General features: G+C 44.4%; 1 protein-coding gene across 1 annotated transcript in view; it reads left to right on the top strand.

Moving 5' to 3' along the window:
- The window catches only part of Adamts17 (ADAM metallopeptidase with thrombospondin type 1 motif 17), a 344,255-nt gene that overhangs the window by 204,160 nt on the left and 118,841 nt on the right, over nt 1–21,254 (top strand). The window contains 3 exon segments of the mRNA XM_015493124.2: nt 4,030–4,131; nt 5,126–5,271; nt 19,375–19,541. Of these exon segments, the coding sequence (XP_015348610.2) occupies nt 4,030–4,131; nt 5,126–5,271; nt 19,375–19,541 (415 nt within the window).

Here is a 21,254-nt window from a genome sequence, read left to right as displayed (position 1 = left end):
TCCCTTCTTCCTTTTGTCTTCATATTTTTAATGCTTTTATTAGTGTATTATAGTTATACATAATAATGGGATTCATTTTCACATATTTGTACATCCCCTCCTCCATCCCCCTTCCTCTACTATATTGGTCTTCCTTCTATTTATTCATTTATTTGTTTATTTTAAATTGGTACTTTATGGATATACCTAAAAGTGAGTCCATCATGGTATGCTCATACAGGCACATAACATGTATGTTCAATTCCATTCTAGCCATCAATTCTCTCATTCAGTGATGTTACCATTTATTGATTTTTTTCTTCTAAAATTATATATTTAATTTTTAAATGTTTGTTTCTGTATTCTTCTTCAAATTTTTCCAGTCATGCTCCATAATATCTTGCTGTTAGCTTGCATATACATGACATTTTTAGTGTGCCTGTATTTTGACTGTGACCAGCACAGGAGGTCAGGAGTGGAAATTTCCTACTGTTACTATCTATCCTGTTGGAGCTTAAAAAGTTTCAGATTTTGGAACATTTCAGATTGTGAATTTTTAAATTAGGGATGTCAACTTGTACAAACTTCCTGGTCACGTGTCCTTTCCTTGTGTCTTATCAGCATTTCTCTTCTGCTTCTGATGTAATGCTATTGCAGAGGCATCTGCACATGGAAGATGTCTTTTCCTGTTATCTGTGATTTGATGCAATTGCCAGGCTGTCCAAAGAATACTTGCTTTATCTTTGACATCTAATAACCTATCAGGACATGCCTCTGGGCTCATCATTCTTTGCCATTTTTCTTGGAACAAAGTTTTCCTTTCCAATCTGAGACTGAGATGATCTTTCATTTCAGGTCAGGGTCTTGACTTCATATTAAAATACCCTTTCTGTTACCTTATTTTCTTTCTTTAGACTGTGTTTCTGACCCAGCCTGAGCCTCTTGACCTCCACAGATTGCCTCCTGGTTCTGTCATGTGGCAAAGGATGACAGACTTTGGAGCACTTTATAATTTGTATAGCAAGATGTGAATTCCAGCTTTTAATCTAGAAGACATTGCAGTGACAGGCAGTCATGTGGTTCACCCATTTGTCTGTTAGTGAAAATGAATTTGAAGCAGAATGACTGCTTGGCTTGAGCCCACAGGGCAATGCTGGTGGTCCAGATTGGGTCAGAGACTGCAATTCCAGAGTCTCTTTTCTGCTCATTCCCCTTTTCCTTCTTTTTAAGTTGAACACAAAATTGACCACCATTCGGATTCTCAACACCATGGTTTTACTTGTCTTTGAACTTTACATAAATAAAAACATACGTGATTCCATCATTCTAAGCATCATATTTTGTCTATTGTTCATGGATGTTTGGGTGGCTTCTACCTTGAGACTAACCCAAATAGCGTTGGAATGTCTTTGAGGAATATTTGCATAGAAATAATGAGATATCTTGAGAATGGGTCCAAGTCTAAATAAAAAGTACATTAATGTTTCACATAAACCTTAAGCACATAGTTCAAACATAATTTGTTACATTATTTTTAGTGCACCACCTCTGTTTTCCTTGTGACCCATCACTTGAGGTCAGTACTTTGACCCCTGAGGAACACACGCACAGGTCCGAACATACTTAGGAGTAGAATTGCTGGGTATTGGAATGTATGTCTTCAGTTTTAGTGAAGACTGCCAAAGAGTTTCTAAAGTTGTTGTTTCAAGTTATAATCTTATCACCAATGCACAAGAGTCTTGTAAACGCTTGGAATTCCCATCCTTTTCATTCTAACCATTCTGGTGAGTATACAAAGGCATCTGATGGTGGGTCTTAATGTATTTTTCTCTGATAACTAAAGAGATTGAGCAAATTTTCTTATATGTTTCCTGGCCATTTAAATATTCTCCTTTGGGATGTATCTGTTTAAGTCTTCTATCCATTTTTCTGGGTCTTCTCCTTAATTGATCTAGAGAAAGCTGGGGTTGTTTTCTTCTTTAACTACATTCTAGTGCACACACTTTGTTGGTTATATGTATTAAGATTGTTTCCCCCATGTGTTACAAATACCTTCTTTCATTTTCTTATAGTTGTCTTTTGTTAAACAAAAATTCTTAACTTTAATATAGTATAATTCATTAATTTTTTCATTTCTGGTTAGTATGGGGAGGATTCTATTTGAGAAGTCTCTGCCTAACCTTGTTCTCCATCTCTTTGATGATTAGAAAAGGTTTATGGGAAAGTACTGTCTATAAAGTGCATAATAAATGGTTCACACCACCTTCTCCCCCCGTCTCCTGATGTGGCTGTTATTCCTCTTCATCCCAAGCACTCCTACCCCATAAATTCCCTCCTGGGTCAGCCTTGCCTCATGAACACGTGTCTGCACATGGATGCAACACTCTCGAAGAACTCTGAGGTCAAAGTGCAAGGAATCAAGCATTTAATGAGGTGCAGTCAGTCTTTATGGGACCAGCTGTGCTGCACTCAGCGCTCTCATCTTTTTACCACTCCGTTGAGAGGTGAACAGTAATAGGAACGTGTAAGCTTTTCTGAACAGTATTCCACTAGAATCACTGACTTCTTTAAGGGCACAGATAAGCTTCTACATATTTGCAAAGGGGAAAGGGCTGCTGTGGGCTTTTCTTAGCTCTTTTTAAAAGCACCCTTCAGCTCTGTTTTCCTTCCCTTTCTCTTATTTATTTTTGTCCCTTAGACCTCTAAACATTTTTTTTTTTGACAGTAGACAGCACAGTTGTGCATCTAGTCCATGCAGATGTTTGAGATTACTTGGATCGGCAGACCTCTAAACTAAGCACAGCACACCCTTTGCAAACCATACCATAACTGTGCTGTCCACATCACAGGGGCCCCCACTCCTTGCCTGAGGCACACCAACAGATCCCCTAGCCATACTCTGGAGGATCGTGTCTCCCCATTCCAGCTCAGGCCTCTTAGCCATGATTGGGTTTGGCATCCAGGAAGCACTGTGTCTTTAAAAGATCCTTAAGCACATCTGTTTTCAATTTTCAGGCCATGAGGCAAGGATTTGGGTGCAAGTAGTTTATCTGGGAAGTGATCCCAGGAAATACCGTGAGGGGGCTGTCTATGGCAGGGGAGAAGTCAAGAAAGGTGCATTGATGGGTAGCTGACTGCCATGTGCAATGGCGCTATCCCGCCTGTAACCTCCGAGCAAAATGATGCCTCAGAATCCTTCCCTACCCCCCAAGTGGGATATGGGTGCTGCCTGACACCCCCCCCCCAATCACCTCATAGCTAATGATGCTGTCTGCATGTAAGTCGTTTGGGGAAGGACACTGGCCACGTCAACCTCAATGATTTTGATGAATTGTTTCATTCTGAGCACTTTGCCAATGTCCACATTTCTTATTAATACAGTTGAGAGTCTGTATTTTTAAATGCCCATTCCTGTTTCAGTAGAATTAATTATTGCAATTGTATAGTTGTGCAGTTGTGAAATTCTCTAGAAGAAATGCTGTGAGAAATTATGCACAGCTTAGCTGAGTTAGAAACCAGGCAGGGAACGTGGAAGGCTGCCTCTGTAACCCCATGGGGTTCAGGCCCTTCATCTGGACTCTCATTTCTGAGCCTCATGACAGTTGCTCACCCCTCTGGCCTCAGCTTCTTCCAACAAACCCTGTCTAACGAAGTTAGGTTACATTCATTTCCTGTGAGCTCAGTGCAGCCGGTGGGTGCCTGCCTTATCCCTCAATACATTAAGTGGAAGCAATTGTTTGCTTATTACTCCCAGGAGGCAGAGGCTGTCTCCCTGATGCTTCTTAGATCCTCATTACCAGATGGTGGACTGTTAAACTCAATCCTATGAGACAAGCCCTCCTAGGAATAAATTCGCAGAATTTCATTGAGCTCAATAAACCAGATGAAACGATGCTCCTGTTTTCTGAACATCTCAATTCATGACCCTCCCTCTTCCCTACATTTCAGATCCCAAATTCAAGGTTAATTGGACTACACTTCTGACCCCAGTTATAGCCTACATGCATGTGGGTGTTCTTGTCAGTCACAGTTCCTTTCCATGTTCTGTAGCATCTGATGTGCGCTGGACTGTGGTGCCTGGTAGAAGGAGATACGTCCTGCAAGACCAAGCTGGATCCTCCCCTGGATGGCACCGAGTGTGGGGCAGACAAGGTAACCCCCTGCCTCCTACCACTGCCAATAGCAGCCCCACTCTCCTGGGTACTGGACACATTTCCTTCTGAGAGGCAGAGTGTCTTCTGCTCAAGATCCCCTGGAATATCCCACAGTCACTGCAGAAATGCCCATGGAGCCCACTGCAGACACATGGGTGCCCTCATTACCTCCTTTTTTCATTTAAAGATGCAAGAATTATTTACTTTAGTATATTTTCTAGAATAACTCCTTTTGTGCCATGAGTTAATTTACTTAAAAGGGAATCTTTCCATCAGTTTACTTGAAATGGAAAAGAATTGCACTTGCCGAACACAAAAAGTTAACATGCAATGAAGTTGATAAGAACACTGTTGTCCAGTTCTAGCTAGACATTAAGAGGGCAAACCTGATCTTCTTGGACAGGAACGATTTTAAATGTTAGGAGGAGAGCTGGCTAGAACCAGCAGCCATACAGCTTTGCCCTCAGTTTCATTGCAATGGTTGAAAAGAAAGTCACGGTTCATCCTGATACCATGATTGGGAGCCACTAAATCACACACTCACTCTGGGAACATGTATTTTAGAGGATTGGCTTCTTATCCTTAGAAAGAACCACAGTGATCGACATGGAGCTGGCTCTCATCCCTGTGCACCAACCCCCACCCTAGAACCCATAACAGAGAGATAGACGGTCATGTTAAGCAAAGTTTGCCAATGCTCAGGTTCCTTCACAAGCTATGCAGAATTATCCTTTTTCCGAGAATTTATAAAATCCCAATGGGCCACTTTGTATGGGGAAGTTTGAGGAAAAACCCAAACCCCAGAGAAATATAGATAGGTATCAGATTGAGCAGGTAGAATCAATAGACAACAAATATCTACATCCTGTAATAGTCTACTTTTATGTAAATTTCAAAAATCAATTTGGGGCCTTATGGAGGGACCCGCAGTCCTTGGGGAAAGGAGAAGCTCTGCTGAGTGCTCAGGCCCGGCCCTCCCTCCTGTGTTTCAGTGGTGCCGTGCTGGGGAGTGTGTGAGCAAGACGCCCATCCCGGAGCATGTAGATGGAGACTGGAGCCTGTGGGGTTCCTGGAGCATGTGCAGCAGGACATGTGGGACAGGAGCGCGGTTCCGGCAGAGGAAATGCGACAACCCGCCGTAAGTGCCCCTTGACCAGGCCTTCTCCAAGGTGCCTCCCTGGGTCTGGCCCACCTGCAGTTATATTGCCTTATACCAAGAACCAAGCATGAGGAAAATGAGATAAAACCAAGGTCGGGTGCAAGGGCTCAAGTGTCAGATGGCATCTCGGCTTCTCTAGAGCTCTCCCTGAACACGGATGTGGAGGAGTCCTGTGGTGAGCTGGCTTCTTGACTCCCTGCCTAGGCTCTGGGAGAGAGATTTCCTGAGACAGCTGGATTGCAGTCTGTCTCGCCGGCTTCGTGGTTTACTTAGTCAAGGGTCATTCTCCGGAAGCCTGTAGACCTTCCGGAAATGGAGTCCAGCCTTCAAATTAGCTGTTGGCTGACTCTGAAGCAGGCTTCTTGTTCATTAGTCCAAAGAATCTGTGTGTTTAGCAATCTTGTTCATCGGAATACTTTTCACAAGTCTTCCTAGAAGTATTTGACAGGAAAAAAAAATGGGGGTGGGGGTGTTTTTTTCCTCTTCTCAGTTATTTTACTGATTACAATGACACCAAGATCTTCCTGATTACCCTTGGATCCAGAGATAGATTTGAGCTCAATTTTTATGAGTTCATCAACACAAGTTTTCCCTTTACTCTTTGTTTCGCAATTTAAAGTGTTTCTTTTAATGGTCTGTTTTCTGTCTTGGGTGTCATGTCAATTTGGAAAATGAGCAAGTTGTAAATCATGACTAAGAAAGAAATGCTTTATATGCACATGTATGTCATGTCAATGAAGAATTAGCAAGTACCTCTTGTGTTTAGAAATTCTGATGCTCAAGCTTTGTTAATTAAATCACACAGACGCCGTTGGTGGGCCACAGAGAGTGAATGCCTTCAGTCTTTCAGATGATTCCAGTGGCCAGCCAGGACCAGAGACCTCCTGGATAAAGGAAGGCATGTGCCCATAGTTCAGTCAGTGACTAAAACATATATGGCAGTGCATAGTATGTCTTTTCACAACATAATACAGAGTAGTTGGCACATAGTAGGCATTTTATCTATTGGAAATAATTTCTTAACTAAAAGCACAAATGGGTAGATGTTTAGAAACTCTATTTGGCTAAATGCTAAGAAATTAATAAAGGGGGGTTTCAATTTTTACAGTTTTTTTTTTTTATGTTGAAGTTAATAGCTTGACCTCTGGCCCCAAAAAGAGAGTTGTAGGTTTGGATTCATGGTGCTTTGGTTTGAGCCTGGCTCTGTTGGTTATTGGTCATATGATCTCAAGGAAGTCCCATGTGTGGGCCCCTGTTTCCCCATTATGGGGAGCAAGAGGGTAGAGCGAAGCATCTCAGGGCGGATAAGTCTTCAACCCCAGAAAAACTCTTTATTTTTTAATTATTTTTTTAGCTGTAGGTGGACACAATACCTTTATTTTATTTATTTATTTTTATGTGGTACAGAGGATTGAACCCAGGACCTCACACTTGCTAGGCAATCATTCTACCATTGAGCTATAGCTCTAGCCACCACCCCCCAGTATGGCTCTTTATAGCAACTGATGTCTCATCATCTACAAGTTGGAATAACTGATGGAAATGCATGTAAAGTCCTTGGTCTGTATTGTTACCACTTTAGAAGATGGGGATGAGACCTAGTCCCACACTATCCACCTCACAATTCTGTCTGGTGGCTCTGGGGTGGGTGACTTGGGTGGAAAACCTTTAAGTACAGAAAAAAAATGTGCTCGGGTCATGGTTTTCATGGTTGTCCCCTGTTTGTGACTGGAGCTTGTGGGCTCTGGTTCAGGTCTTGCCTCCTACATCATTACACACCAGGTAACTCCCAGTAAACATCACAGAAGGGAATAGTAGGGCCTCTAAATGTCTGAAGGCCCTTATGTCCCAGAGGGTGGACAGTTTAGATTGTGTTTAACACCTGCAAGAAGATGTTATAAGTGCTGGCCAAACATACTAGACACGGCCTATGTGAGACCCACATTGTCCTTTTGCCTTGGAATGACGTAGGCTAGGGTATCTCTCTAGTCGGCAGCATCAGAGGAGGCTTTCTAGAACTTTGTGGCTTCCAGCTTTGACTGGTCCCTATCACTGTTCCAGCTGCGTCCTGCCCTGCCCACTTATGGTGGCTCTGGGCTACCACAGGGGCTTCTTGTGATGAGAGGCTCCTGAAGATCCCCTAGTTCAGAGGTGCATCAGCATACCTCTCTGGTTTGACCTGCCAGAAGAGTTCCTATGTTAGGATTCTCTTCTCATTCCTCCAAGCCCAGTCACCCCAAAAGAGAGGCTGATCTGGAAATCACAAAATTGTTATAAAAACCTCCTTTCCTTATTCTTCTTTATCATGCCCCCACCTCGTGGTGGCCATGAATTTTACCTCTTTTTGCCCACCTTTGTGCATGTCACCACTGAGAAATGGGGGAATGGGTAGGACTGCCACACCTGGCCACTGAGGGTCTGTGGGTTACAGCACCTCTGACTATTATGAACACAGAGACACCTTCACTGCTCATCTCTGCTGTCCAGCAAGGCCCTGTGGGGCAGGGCAGTGGACAAGTACCAAAAGAGAAAGTGGGTGTTCTCACTGCTCCCAGGTCCATGCTCCTTCCCTGTGATACCGTTTCACCACCATGCCTTTGTAAGCCTTGACAGGATCCTAAGTCTAGACCCTGTGAAGTGTGGGCCTACAGTGACAAGCAATGACAGATGAAAGCCCTGCCCCCTCCAGGGGAATACTCCCATAGACTTCCCTTGTTTTTTTTTCTCCAACTCTTTAAACCAGACTCTTTCTAAGCTCTGCTGTCTCTTCTCAGCCTGCTTCTGCCCTCTTGGTACATAGCACCTCCGACCAGTGCACTACTCAAACACAAAGCCCCCTGTGTGCAGGTGCCATCCCTTGTCTCTTTTCTACCTCCTTCACATATGACCACGTTAAGAACAGCAAATGCAGCGGGCGCTCACCATGTGCCAGGTTCCCCTAGGCATTTATTTTTATGCTTCTATTAGTGCATTATTATAATTATATATAATAGTCGGGTTCATTTGGACCCAATCATATGCACAAAGTTTAATTTTCTCCATTTGAGTCTCTGGTTGTATCTTACACCTCTTTCCCTCTCCTCCTCCCTCCCCATACCCCATTCTCTACTCTACTGGTCTTCCATTTATCTATTTTTAATTGGTGCTTTATAGATATACATAGAGGTGGAATTCACTGTGGTATACTTAGACATGCTCATAGCGTAATTTTGTCAAATTCATTCTGCATTTCCTCCCCTTTTCTGTCCCTCCTTCATCCTCCTCAGTCGCCTTCCTCTGCTCCACTGATCTTCCCTCTATCTTTACGGTATCTGACCCCTATGCTTTATCCCCTTTACTTTGCTCTAGCTTCCACACACAAGAGAAAACCTTTGACCCTTGATTTTCTGAGTCTGACTTATTTCATTAAGCATGATGTTCTCCATTTCCATCCACTTACTGGCAAATACCATAATTTCATTCTTCTTAATGGCTGAGTAAAACTCAATTGTGTATATAAACCACATTTTCTTTATCCATGCATCTGTTGACGGGCACCTGGGCCGGTTCCATGACTTGGCTATTGTGAAAAGCACTGCTATAAACATTGATGTGGCTGTATCACTATGGTAGGCTGATTTTAGTTCTTCTGGGTAAACATCAAGGAGTGGGATAGCTGGATCATATGGTGGTTCCATTTCTAATTTTCTGAGGAATCAGAAAACTATTTTTTCCATGCTTTCCAGAGTGGTTGTACTAATTTGAAGTCCCATCAACAGTGTCTGAATGTACCTTTGTCCCCACATCCTTGCCATAATTTATTATTACTTGTGTTTTTGATCATTGCGTAAGCATTGATTTAGTAAGTAATTTCAGGCAGCTGTATGGGAGAGGCATCTTTTTGAATTCCTGTTGTGTAAATACAAAACTGAGTCAGAAACAAGTTAGGTAACTTGCCCAAGGTAGCACATCTAGATGGTAGGGGGTTGGTTTTGGAGCTCAGTCCTGGAAACCAGAAATCCAAAATCAAGGTGTGTGCTGCATTGGTTCCTTCTTGACACTGAAGGAAAATCTGTTTCGTGCCTCCCAGGCTTCCAGTGGCTCTGAGAGTCTTTGGCTGCCATTGGCTTATAGAGGCATAGTGTAGTCTCCATCTCCATCTTCATGTGGTTTTTCCTTTGTATATCTGCCCACATTTTCTTCTCTTAGAAGGACACCTATCTCTGCACTTAGGCCTTATCTAATCTAGGATGATCTCATCTCAGGGTCCTTAATTGCATCTCCTAAGATCTTTTTTTCTCAATGAAATTATATCTAAGTGGACATGTCTTCAGGGGGCCCAAGGGGCCAGCATTCAACCCATTCCAGCCTCAAAGCCTCTTTTCTGTTCCTCAGACACAACGTTCTCACGGAGGCACTTGGTTGCCCCTCTTTTCCTTTCCCTAACATACCTTTGTGTCTTTGAGTCTCAGTGTAAATAATGTTTCCTCAAAGAAACCCCTTCCTGACCACCTGTCTCCCTTAGCACTGAACATTACAGGTATTATAACATTAGGTGATCACTGTTACTTCTTGGCTCACTTGTTTTCCCTTTGTCCTCCCTGGTGGCCTTTGAACATCCTGAAGATCTGCAACAGGTCACACCTGTGTGGGCTCCATCCTGCCTTCTGGGTCTGCACAGAGCAGCTCCTCTGTCAATGTTCTTATCACCTCACACCCTGGCTGCATGCTTGGCAAGAAGAGCAATCTCTTCAGGGCCTCAAAACGCATTCCTAATACCTTTCCCCCTGAGAAACCCAAAACTTATGAGAAATTATTAGACCAGAAAGATAGAGCACCGGGTAGGCCCCCTTCCCTTTTAGCATCTCACCTCACTGAAGCCTGAATCCTCTGATCAGCCAGGCAGTGCAGTTCAGGTCCCCCTACACCTGAGTTCCACCATCCTTGCCCTGCCCCAGGGAGGCTCTTGCTCAGAGCCAGAAGTCTCAGTAGCATCTCAAGAATAAGCTTCAACACATACAGGGCCTTACTCAAGTGAGAGGAATGGAGGCTTTGCTCCTGTGACGTTTACACCACGTTAGTCGGTATGAGCTCTTGCAGTGGCAGTGTAGCTCCATGTCCTGTTCAGAATGGAAACAGTGTGCCCTTTTCTTCTGGGTAGTCTTTCCGGGAGGTTCTCACCTTCATGGCACCAGCCCCATGAAGGGGAAGAGATGAGCAGGCCTCTGTTGGGTAGGTTAGCAGCAGTCTTGGGGGCTTCCTGCAGAGATATGAGATGTGCACTTTATGAAGTCCAGGTTTGCAGTGTACAGCCAGCTTTTGCACAATGACCTGATGTGGTGATTGTTACAAAGCACAGCTGATCGAGGCTCTGGAGCCAAGTTCTGACCAAAACAACGTCCTCTCCATCTCACTCCTTAAATCACCGGGCTGGCTGCTCAAGATTCCACAGGGATGTCCAGATCTCACTGCTGTGTGTGTCTGAGGCTTGGAGCGCTCCCACAACCCTCTCTCCACCCTCTTCGATTCATGTCCCTGGCTCCTTTCCTCATCTTCTGCAGCTGGCTTATTCACTGTCCAAAAATATTAGCCAGAGATGTCTCCCTCACTCCACCTTTTTTATTCCCCTAGTCTTGATCTCTACAGCTAGTAGAACTTTTATTCTTGTCAGCTGATACAAAGGCCCTGGGGACCAACTGTGTTTTTACACCAGCTTCCTGGTTCATCCTATCCTGCCATTTGTGTCGCTGTCAGTGGAAGTTATAACCAAAGGCTGCAAGGCGGAGAAGTCATCTCTAATTCTAATCTGCTACTCCAACACAGGCTGATCAGGGGCAGGTGGGGAGAAAGGCTCAGATGCGCTTTTGGACAGTCAGCTCCGTCCCAGCAAGTGCAAGGCAGGAAGGCGAGTGGAGAACAGAAGTGGGATGCATCAGGATCATCTTACAGCCTCGTCCCTGGAGCACTACAAAGGGAAAGGGGTGCAGTAAATCATCCAAGACTCGGCATAGAGTTGGGCATTTGACATTCTGTGGCTGTCATTGTTTTTTGCTTTCACATGAGACTCCACATATGTGCTTTCAGCCTGCCAAGTGATCTAGTGCCCAGGTAGTTCTTAAAACTCCAAGTCTTCTACACTTGAGAAGAAGTTCCACATGTTGCTTGGATACCTTACAGAGGAGGTCTTAATGCTAGGATGTCAGCTGTTGGGGAGTCATGTTAGCAGCCCACAGCCACTTCCCAAATGCTACAGTTTTGCCCAACTTGCTCATGAGAGCTCACAGAGCCCATCGGGAGTGGAACTTCTGCTCTCTTCTGAGCTCTCTGTGTTGCTGGATGGTAAGAGGGTCTTACTTGCTGTTGTGACCTTGTCTTCTGATCTATCTTCACTTAATAGGGCAAGGCAGAAAGTAAGTGAGATGCCACCAGCTGGCATCTTTCTCTTCCATCCTACCTTGATTCTGCATGTCCAGCCCCTTGCAAGGAGAGAGGCAGATCTGATGCCTCACAATCCTGATCATCATGCAAACCTCTGCTGCTCTTCCGCTCAGAACTTAGGTCAGTCTGAGGCGCTGTGGTGCCCAACCCACTAGGAGACCATCCTTGCCCTGCCTGGTGAGAACTAGGGATTGAGCTCTCCTTTGTCACCATCTCTGCAGTTACCCACTAAAGCCTCTCTAGCTTCTTTTTTATCTTTAAACATGTTTATGAAGGTTAAACCTGAAGAAAAGTAAAACTCCTTGCAGAGATTGCTCCTCACCTTCAGGCATGTGCTTTGGGGCACATGGGTGGGTGTGTGTCAGCAAAGTGGAAGAGGAGTCACCAGCTGCTAGCGTGCAGGCACTCATGATCATATGACGACCTGCAAACCCTGCAAAGTGCCCATCCCCTCTCCACTGCCAAGAAGCTATGGTGGGTTTCCACTTTCTCCCGTCCTTACTGACACACAGTACTGTCACTCTTTTCCACTGTGGCCATTCTGGTGGGAGTGTTGTAGCATCTAATGGAAATTTTAATTTGCATTTGCCTCATCAGTAATGAGGATGAGCAGGTGTGTGTGTCTCTTTGTCATTTGGATATCCTTTTCTTGTGAAGGGCCTATTCAGACCATTTTGTTTTATATCTAAGCTTCTACTCTATTGGTATTTAGAAAGTACTGAAAAAGGAAGACTGGACATTGGGGATGATATCAAAGATGTACCTTAAGAAACCCTTGTGCCCCAGCTGACAGTGAGCCAGACTGCCCCTTCCAGCCTCATGACAGCTGATGCACATTCCTATCCCAGAAGCAGGAGCTCTTGTGCCTTATGTTTCTTACTTCCACGTCTTGGGAAGGTTTGGGTCCCTCATCTGAAGGCCACAATCAGGAACAGTTCTGACTCTCTGAGCCATCTTAATGAGTTCATGGTTATGAAGGGCTGACTGAGCACCAGCACTCAGGCACCTTAGCTATTTTACGATCACTGTATACATAAAGTGCCTCTTTCTTTGTAGTGTCTCCTCCATGTTCTCAGGTGGCAAATCCTCATTTCAGGGTGAGATTTCCACTTACAGGCCCTTCCCACAAGGCCTCGCCAGCCTCTGAGCCTGTGCTGTGGAGCCCACAGGCCTGGGCCTTCTAGCCTTCCTGGGAAAGGCAGGGTGAAGACATGGACCCACCTTTAGCTTTCAAAAAGAGTGACAATTCTACATGAACTGTTATTCTAATTGTTTTTATTTTAGCCATATCAAGCTGGGTCTCTGTTATTTAGCCTTCCTAGATATATTTTGTTTTTCATCCACCCTGCATAACTCAGAGGAACTTCCAGGGTGAAGGAGAGTCCCAGCCCTCTGCTCTCCACCTGCCCCATGTAAATCTGTTCTCTCCCACCTGCCTTTGCTGGCCCTGGTGCAGCATCTCTTAAAGTGCCTTATGTCCATATGAATCAGGCTTCCTCCACAGAGCCCAGCATGGGATCCTTAGTAAAGTTGTTCCCCTCCTGAGGCTCTTCCCACTGAAGTCTTCAGAAAGCCCTTTATGGACCTCCCCTCCCCCACAATGATTTTCCTTCTGTGTTTGTAAGGCCACAGATGGAGGGTACCTCCTTCTATTGGTTTCAGGACCAGGATACATATAAGAGGCCCCATGGATGTCATGGTTCCTCTAGGTTACCTATACAGCAGCTCCCTTTATCCTATAGGTCCCAAGACATTTGCAGATTTTTTTCCTATTTTCATGCTTATGATAAAATTTGATTTGGAAACAAGATGCAGTAAGAGATTAACAATAATAATTAACAATAAATAGGACAGCTGTAGCAATATGCAATAATGAAAGTTATTTAAAATGTATGAATTGTTTATTTCCAGCATTTTTAAGACCATCATTGACTATAGATAACTGAAACCCTGAAAAGCAAAATTGTGGGGGGAACTACTGAACCCCAGTCATGAAGAGCAAGGGGGGCATGTGCAGGGCCCTGCCAAGTGTGGTACTGGAATCACTTGGGTAGCAACTCATGCAGCTAGCAGGTTGCTCTTCCTGTTCTCCTATTGACTCAAAGGGAAACTTGGAAAAAGTAAATTCCTTGGGTCATGTATATTTTGAACAGAGAATATTTAAAGAGGCATTAGCTCTAACAAGTGACTGGGGTAATGGGGAGTTAGTTACTAAGAGGCAAAGAGAATGCTAATGAATATAGGAAGGGCAAACACAGGGAGCAGCCAGCTTCAGGTCTGAGGCAGAGCACACGAGGAAGGAACAAATCTGGATGAGGGTGTCCCCCCTCACAAACACCCAGGGCTGACATTTCATGGACCGTGTTGGAGAGGATACAGCTGGGGCCCACTGCATGAGGGGGAAGGGGGCTTGCAGAAGTGCTATGCTGTGGACCTCTCTGGGAAGTCAGGGGTGTCAGTGAGAAGTGTCCAAGGGAAGAAACTGCCTCTCGGATAAGGATGGGAATATCTGCCCAGTGGGCCAGTGTGCTTGGAAGCCATCCTCCTGCGTGGGGGAGGCTGCTGCCCACAGGGAGGTGGCAGGCATCACAGGCCACCATGGCTGCACACAGAGAGAGATCCCATACCAGAACCAGGGAGAAAAGCCTGTCCCTCCTCCACTGTCACTCTAGTGCATTGTACCAACAAAGCTTAGCTTCATGCCTGCTTGACTGGAGATGTTAATGCTTCCTATGCCTTCCGGTTTACATCTTGAATCCTTTCATTTGAACTTGGACTCCCTCTAGCATTTTTCATGATGTAGCTCTTTGCTAACAAACTTTCTCAGTTTTTGTTTATATATGAAAGTCTTATTTTCCTGTCATTATTGAAGGACAGTTTTCCTGATACGGAATTCTGGTTGGCAGTTTTATTTTATTTTATCTATTTTATTTAGCACTTTGAATATACCAGTCCAGTGTGTTTTGATAAAAAATCTGACGATCTTATTGAAGATGTCTTCTGTGCAGTATTTCTCTGTTCCCTTGGTTCTTCCACGTGTATATTGACAGTTTCATTTTAGTGTGACTCAGTGTGGGCCCCTGCATCTTTATCCTACTTGAAGTTTGCTGATCTTGAATTTTTAACTTCTTTTCTTTTTTCAAATTCACAAAGGTTTCAGTCATTATTTCTTCATATCATCTCTTTACCCCTTTGTCTCCTCCTTCTGAGACTTCCATAATGTGTCATGAGTCCACTTGATGGTGTTCCACAGATCTCCTCTATTCGTTTTTCTTTATTCTTTCTTTCTTTCTTCTCAGGCTTGATCATTTCTATTTTCCTATATTCAAGTTTGCAGATTCTTTCTTTGGCCTGCTAAAATATGCTTAGTTTGGTTATCAAACTTTCCAACTCCTCCAAATTTTATTTTTCTTTCCTTTTTAAATTTCACTTTATTGGTATCCTCATTTTGTTCATAATTATCTTCCTGTCTTTGTCTATGTTTTCCTCAGCTCTTCACTATCTTTAAGACAGTTGTTCTGAAGTTGTTCTGTCTACTAAGTCCAACATCTGGGTTTCCTCAGGAAAGTTCTGCTCATGTATTTTATTCCTTTGAATAAGCTATGCTTTTATGTGTCTTTGTATGCCTTGTGATTTTTTTTTAACTGAGAACTGGACATTAGAATTTTATAGTAATTTGGGGTTTGATGTGTTTGTTTAGTTTGTTTTGTTATGGTTGGATGGTATCAGCCATGTCAGGAATGAAGTGAAAGCTTAAGGCTTCCTCAGGTCTTTTCTGGGCACGAATTTCCTGAGCATGCCTCACGGCCTTCTAACTTCTCCTGGGTATTCAGTTGTGTTTGATCCTTCAATGTCTTAAATAGAAAAAAAAAAAAAAACGTGCTGCTCCTTGAAATCTTCTGGAAGCTGTTTTACCTGGTGAGGGTTGTAACAATGTCAGCCAGCCTCTGTGTCTGTACCTCAGCAATCAAAAGCAGCATTCAGAACACAGAAACTGGATATTTGGAGGATCAAGTCTTTATCCTCTGCCCCAGCTCCATCAAGCTACATCTTGGCTGCTTACCATGGGACTGGGGAGTGGAGGATGAATAGTAACTGCTGCCACATTAAAAGCTAATATTGACCACAATTAACTGTAAATCACTAGTCAGTCTCTCTCCTGGAACCCGAACGCTTTCAAATACACTTCAGAATTTAAAAATAGTTACTTCAGACAGTTTTTGCCCATTGAATTGTTGTCTAGGTTGACAGATGGATTCCTGGCACTTCCTACTCTGCCGTCTTCCCTGACTCTCCCTTTCCTTCCCCCCTCATTCATTGTAAGATAAATTCTAATAATATAGTTCAATGCAGTCTATTGTTTGTAAGACTATCCTGTTCAGGGTTCTTCACTGGAGACTGTAGGAGAAGAGGAGGGAGACAGGCACCCAGCTCACCATTTCACATGGCTGATGGATGGTCAGCAGCTTCATACAGACCCAAAGAAGATGAGGAAAGGCTGTGGATAGGAAAAAAATGTATGGTAGAGATAGCCTCAGGGATGGAAGAGAGTTAAGGGTGGGGCACGGGGATGACAGTGCAGTAAGCTAGAAAGAGGGCTGGAAGGTTGGACACAGAAACAGCAGCACAAACCCATGTGGAGGGCGGCATGCTGAAGCACACAAGGCATCGTGCGGTCTTTTGCTCTCAAGGTCCATGTTCTCCTGGATCCAGGACCTCCATTAAATCGTGACCCTTTTCCTCTCTACCTACCCACTGACAGGTGTAAAGATGGTAGGATGTAAGTGGGTCAGTCCGATGTAAACCTAGAGAAAGAACTTGGTGGAAATGGATGGAACTGAAGGTGAAATGAAGCTCAGTGACATCTCAGGGAATTAATTACATGACAGGCACAAATAACAGTCTACACTCCAAGGTGTACAGGAATTGGATCTTTTCTGATTCTTTTAGAAACCAGACAAATTTATATTTTTAACTCCATTCCAGTCCATTTGGGGTCCTAAACTATTTAATCTTTGCACCACTTTCTCCGAGTCTGAATCTGTAATCTATGAGAATGTGTCTGGTCCTTGTTACATCTTGTACATTCATTTGTTAGAATGGCTGTCACAAAGTTTCACGTACTAAGAGGTTTAAACAAAAGAGATTTATTTTCTTATGGTTTCAGAGGCTTGAAGTCCAAGATCAGGACGCCATCAGGGCTGGTCCCCTCAAAGAATCCTAATAAGTCCCTTTTTTCATGCCTTCCTCCTAACTTCTTGTAGTTTGCTGGCATTTTCTGGTGTTCCTTGGAGTGTAGAAGCATCATCTTGATCTCTTCTTTCATCTCATGGCATTCTCCCTGTCTCCAGATTTCCCTTTTTATAAGGACACCAGTCATATTGGATTAAGGGTTCATTGCATCCCACTGCAACTTCATCTTAACTAATTGCATCAGGAATGGCCTTATTTCCCAATAAGGTTACATTCTGAGGTTCTGGGAGTGAGGACTTCAGCATGAATTTAGGCAAGAGGGACACAGTGTAACTTGTAACATCCTTTGCTACAGCTCTTCCTGGTCCCGTCATGGAAATTTACCTATTGCTATGGAGATGTCTCTACTGCTGCCCATGTGGCTCTTTGGGTCCTCTTTGGCTCTTTTGGGTCTCCTCTTCCACAAAGTGCTTTATGGTACAGGAGTACATCCATTCTGTCCATGCTTGGGCCCAGAGTTGTTGGGGAGGTGGTCTGACATTCAGTCTGCGTAAATATACTTTGCAATCATTTTTCTGAGGTCTGGCTGCCTGCCTGGTGTTCTAAGCAGGATACAGAACACAAGGACCCTCTGTTCTCAAATCCCATAAACCTTTTAGAGGTTTGGCCATTTCCTAACTTGAACCTAACTTGGAGACCAGAACTCAGAGCCTCCCAACAGAGCTACCAGGGTATGTAATCACTCAGACTCCTTCCACTCCCAGGTAAGGAGGTTGCCTTCCTGTACGTATGCAGACACAGAGGTATGAAGGGAGCCTTTCCTCTACCTGAGATGTTTGCTGTAAAACATCTGTGTGGACCAGGAGCTAGCAGACTATTGTCCCTGAAGCAAATCTGGCTAACCATCTGGTTTTGTAAATAAAGTTTTATTGGTACAGAGTCACACTTACTTATTTACATGTCACTTCTGGATGTTTTTGTGCTACAGTGGCAGAGCTGAGTAGTTGCAACAGAGACTTCATGACCCACAAGACCAAAAATGTTCACTCCCTGCTCTTGATTTGTAAAAAAAAAAATCTCACTGACCTCTTCTGTGAGCTTTTATGACACAAAAGCGTAAGACTTCTACCATTTTCTGCTTTTAGATCTCTCTCCTAAAGCCATAATCACAGGGTGGCCCTGCCATTTGAACATGGAAAATGGCACAGGGAAAAGCATATCCCAAAAGAATCATTTAATGTTGAGAGTCACAGCCGAAGCGGCCCCAGCAAACTTCCAGCTGATTGGCTCACAGGGGCCCCAGCAAACTTCCAGCTGATTGGCTCCTCTGCGGTGATGCTCATTGGGCTGTTTCCCTGCCCTTTCAGAACATGGAGCTGCTCTTTGGGGGACTCTTTTGGTTCCGTGTTCTGAAAGGGCAGGGAAACAGCCCAATGAGCATCACCGCAGAGGAGCCAATCAGCTGGAAGTTTGCTGGGGCCCCTGTGAGCCAATCAGCTGGAAGTTTGCTGGGGCCGCTTCGGCTGTGACTCTCAACAATTTAATGTGTTCAAAATGTCTTGCTTCTAACAGGTACCTGCAGTTTGTGAAAACTCATGGAACAGAACAGTTGTGATTTGAGCCCTTTTCACCTTTATGCTGAATTTCAACCAAAAGGATAGAGTAAAAAAAAAAAAAATAGAAATCTTATTCTATCCTAATGTTCTTGGCATCTTGAAGATCAATGGAACCATTGAGGTTGCCTTGGGTAGAGTCCTCTGAGGACAACACCCCAGGGCCTTAATGGGGAGCTTGGCAGAGCCATGCTTTGTCCAGATTGATGGTGTCCTACTGCTCTACTTTGATTCCCCCCTACACATGTGGACTTGGCCGATGAACCCAGCCAGGTTTCCAAAATTGCTTAAAATCCCATCTAGGCACAGAACACTAGGGACTCAAGACTGTGGCACTGACCATGTGTGAAGTCACACTAGCCCTGATTAAGATGGCACAGCCAGGATCTAAATGGTCTCCACCAAAAGCCCATGAGCTAGTGAATTAATCATTCGAATTGATTCTTTTCATCATAAAGTAAATGAGAGCATTTATTTACTCATTTTGAAACTTGGTAACCTCTAGAGTATCCTAGGAGTCATTTAAAGATCTTCATTTTAGAGAAGTAAGAAAAGAAAAAACACCAAATTTCCCTTGGAGTTGTCTATATTACATACACATCTTTGCTGAACTGATATTGCTGTGTTCTGTTTCCAGATGTCCTTGATTTACAGTCCTTGGATGCATTTTTCTCATGGCTCACTGAAACATGCCTTCAGTGTGGGGCTGGGGTTGCCCAGGATGGTCTGGAAGAGCAGAAGGGATTGCTTGAGGAATGTCTTCCCATGCCTGTCTGCTCTGGCAAGGGGGACAGCTGGGAAGTGCCCCTGCTGTTTGCACAGAACAGCTGGCTAACGCAGATCTCCTCCTCCCTTCTAGCCCTGGACCTGGAGGCACACACTGCCTGGGTGCCAGTGTGGAGCATGCCGTCTGCGAGAGTCTGCCCTGTCCCAAGGGTCTGCCCAGCTTCCGAGACCAGCAGTGCCAAGCACACGACCGACTCAGCAGCAAGAAGAAGGGCCTGTTGGCAGCAGTGGTGGTTGATGGTAAAGGCAGATGCGTGGCAATTCACAGTGGCTTCCTTCCCTACTCCCCCAAACACAATAAAAACCACCTGAGAAGACTCTTAGGACCCATCTCAACCCCGCCAGATCCACCAGCAGAATGCTCCAGTGCTATACCCACACCAGCCCTGGCCTCACTTCTGGAGCAGGGGCTTGATCTTGAGTGACCCAGCTCTCTAAGAGCTCCCAAGGCAGCTCTCAAGGCAGCGGGTCATATTCATCCTGTCCCCCCATTTGTAGCAACTTGGGAATTCAGGAAGCCTGCCCCCTGCATCATGTACTGAGGGACAAGGACAAAGTTGGAGAACGAGGCTTTATAGGAGTGGGAGTGTGTTTGCGTATGTGCTACTTTGCTTTCCAACATTCGTGCTTTCCTGCATTGCTTGTCATGGTTTATTTTGGATTGACTTTTACTCTTTGGGCTGTTGGGGGAAATTTTAAAGACAGTGTAGAAATGGGAAAGATGATAATAAGCACAGGTCACGTTTTTCTTTCCAAGGATTTTCTTCCAAATCAAGAGACTACATCACCAGGCTGTTGCCAGAATTTCTAATGACTGATAAAATTCGAGGTGGTGGGTCATGTTTGTTTATTGTAAGTGAGGAGACCTCAGGGTCTAGTTCGGGTTGTTTTCTTCCCCCCCATGTAAAACTCTTCCTCTACAGGAAACAAGACTTTGTGTTGTAATGCTGACAATATGGTCCCATTTACCAATCATACCGCATGCCAGGCACACGTTAGCTCTACATACATCATCTCATTGAATATGCAAAACAAGCTGTGCAGAAGATGAGAGGTGACAGGTTACATGACATGTCTAAGCTCCTACAGCTGACAAGAGGCAGGGAGGAAGCCAACCCCAATTCCAAAGGAGTAAAGTTGATTCTAAAAATAACCAGTTATCATCAGGCTCCCAATGCTTGAAGAAGACAGAAACCATGACTTCATGGGTGCAGAGTGAGGGAGACTTAAGAAGAACTAAAGCAACTGGGCCTGATTTTCAGACAACTTCTAACGTATTTTACAGAAGAATGATGTTTTGGCACCAGGTCTTGGGTTTTTTTCCCTGTGATGGGAAGAACCTTTGAAATCTCCATTTTGCTACCTGAGATTACAAGTTCATATGTGCACAGCTGTTTGAGGGTAGCAGGCATCACCAGCAACAGCAGCTTCAGCTTCTCAGCTTTTTAGCCCAAAAGCCTGACCCATCAACTTTGAGCTGAACTGTGAAATGACACGTGATGTTCTAAGTGGTGGCAGGTAATACCAACCAGCTCATGTGGGAACTCACTCAGAAGTATTGGAGAGCTCCCCCGACATTTTCAAAAGAACACCACCTCTGGGGACTGGGTAATTGTAGCTACACTACTAGAGGAGACCAGGGGCTTCCCACCATCTCAGGCACATTCTGACTCCTAATCTGGAGCAAGATAGTTGCAGAGAGAGCCTGCCATTCTTCCAACTCAGTGGCCTTTCCTGATGAAAAGCAGCCTCTTTCTCAACCTGCAGCTGTGCCCAAAAGGCCAGATAAAGACACTTTTTGACCTCCTTTTTGTCGCCTCCCTCTTTACTGAAGCCAGAAGAGATCAAGTCTAAGATAGACTCACCCCTTTTTCACCACCACTCACCTCTGTGCATGAGGTTGTTATTCTTTCTTTGGTTGCTTGCTTCAGTTTTAAGTTCTCCTGCCTTATT

This window comes from Marmota marmota, unplaced genomic scaffold, assembly GCF_001458135.2.
Source record: "Marmota marmota marmota unplaced genomic scaffold, marMar, whole genome shotgun sequence".
In the NCBI taxonomy this organism is placed as follows: domain Eukaryota; kingdom Metazoa; phylum Chordata; class Mammalia; order Rodentia; family Sciuridae; genus Marmota; species Marmota marmota.
This window is presented reverse-complemented; position numbering and strand designations above follow the sequence as displayed.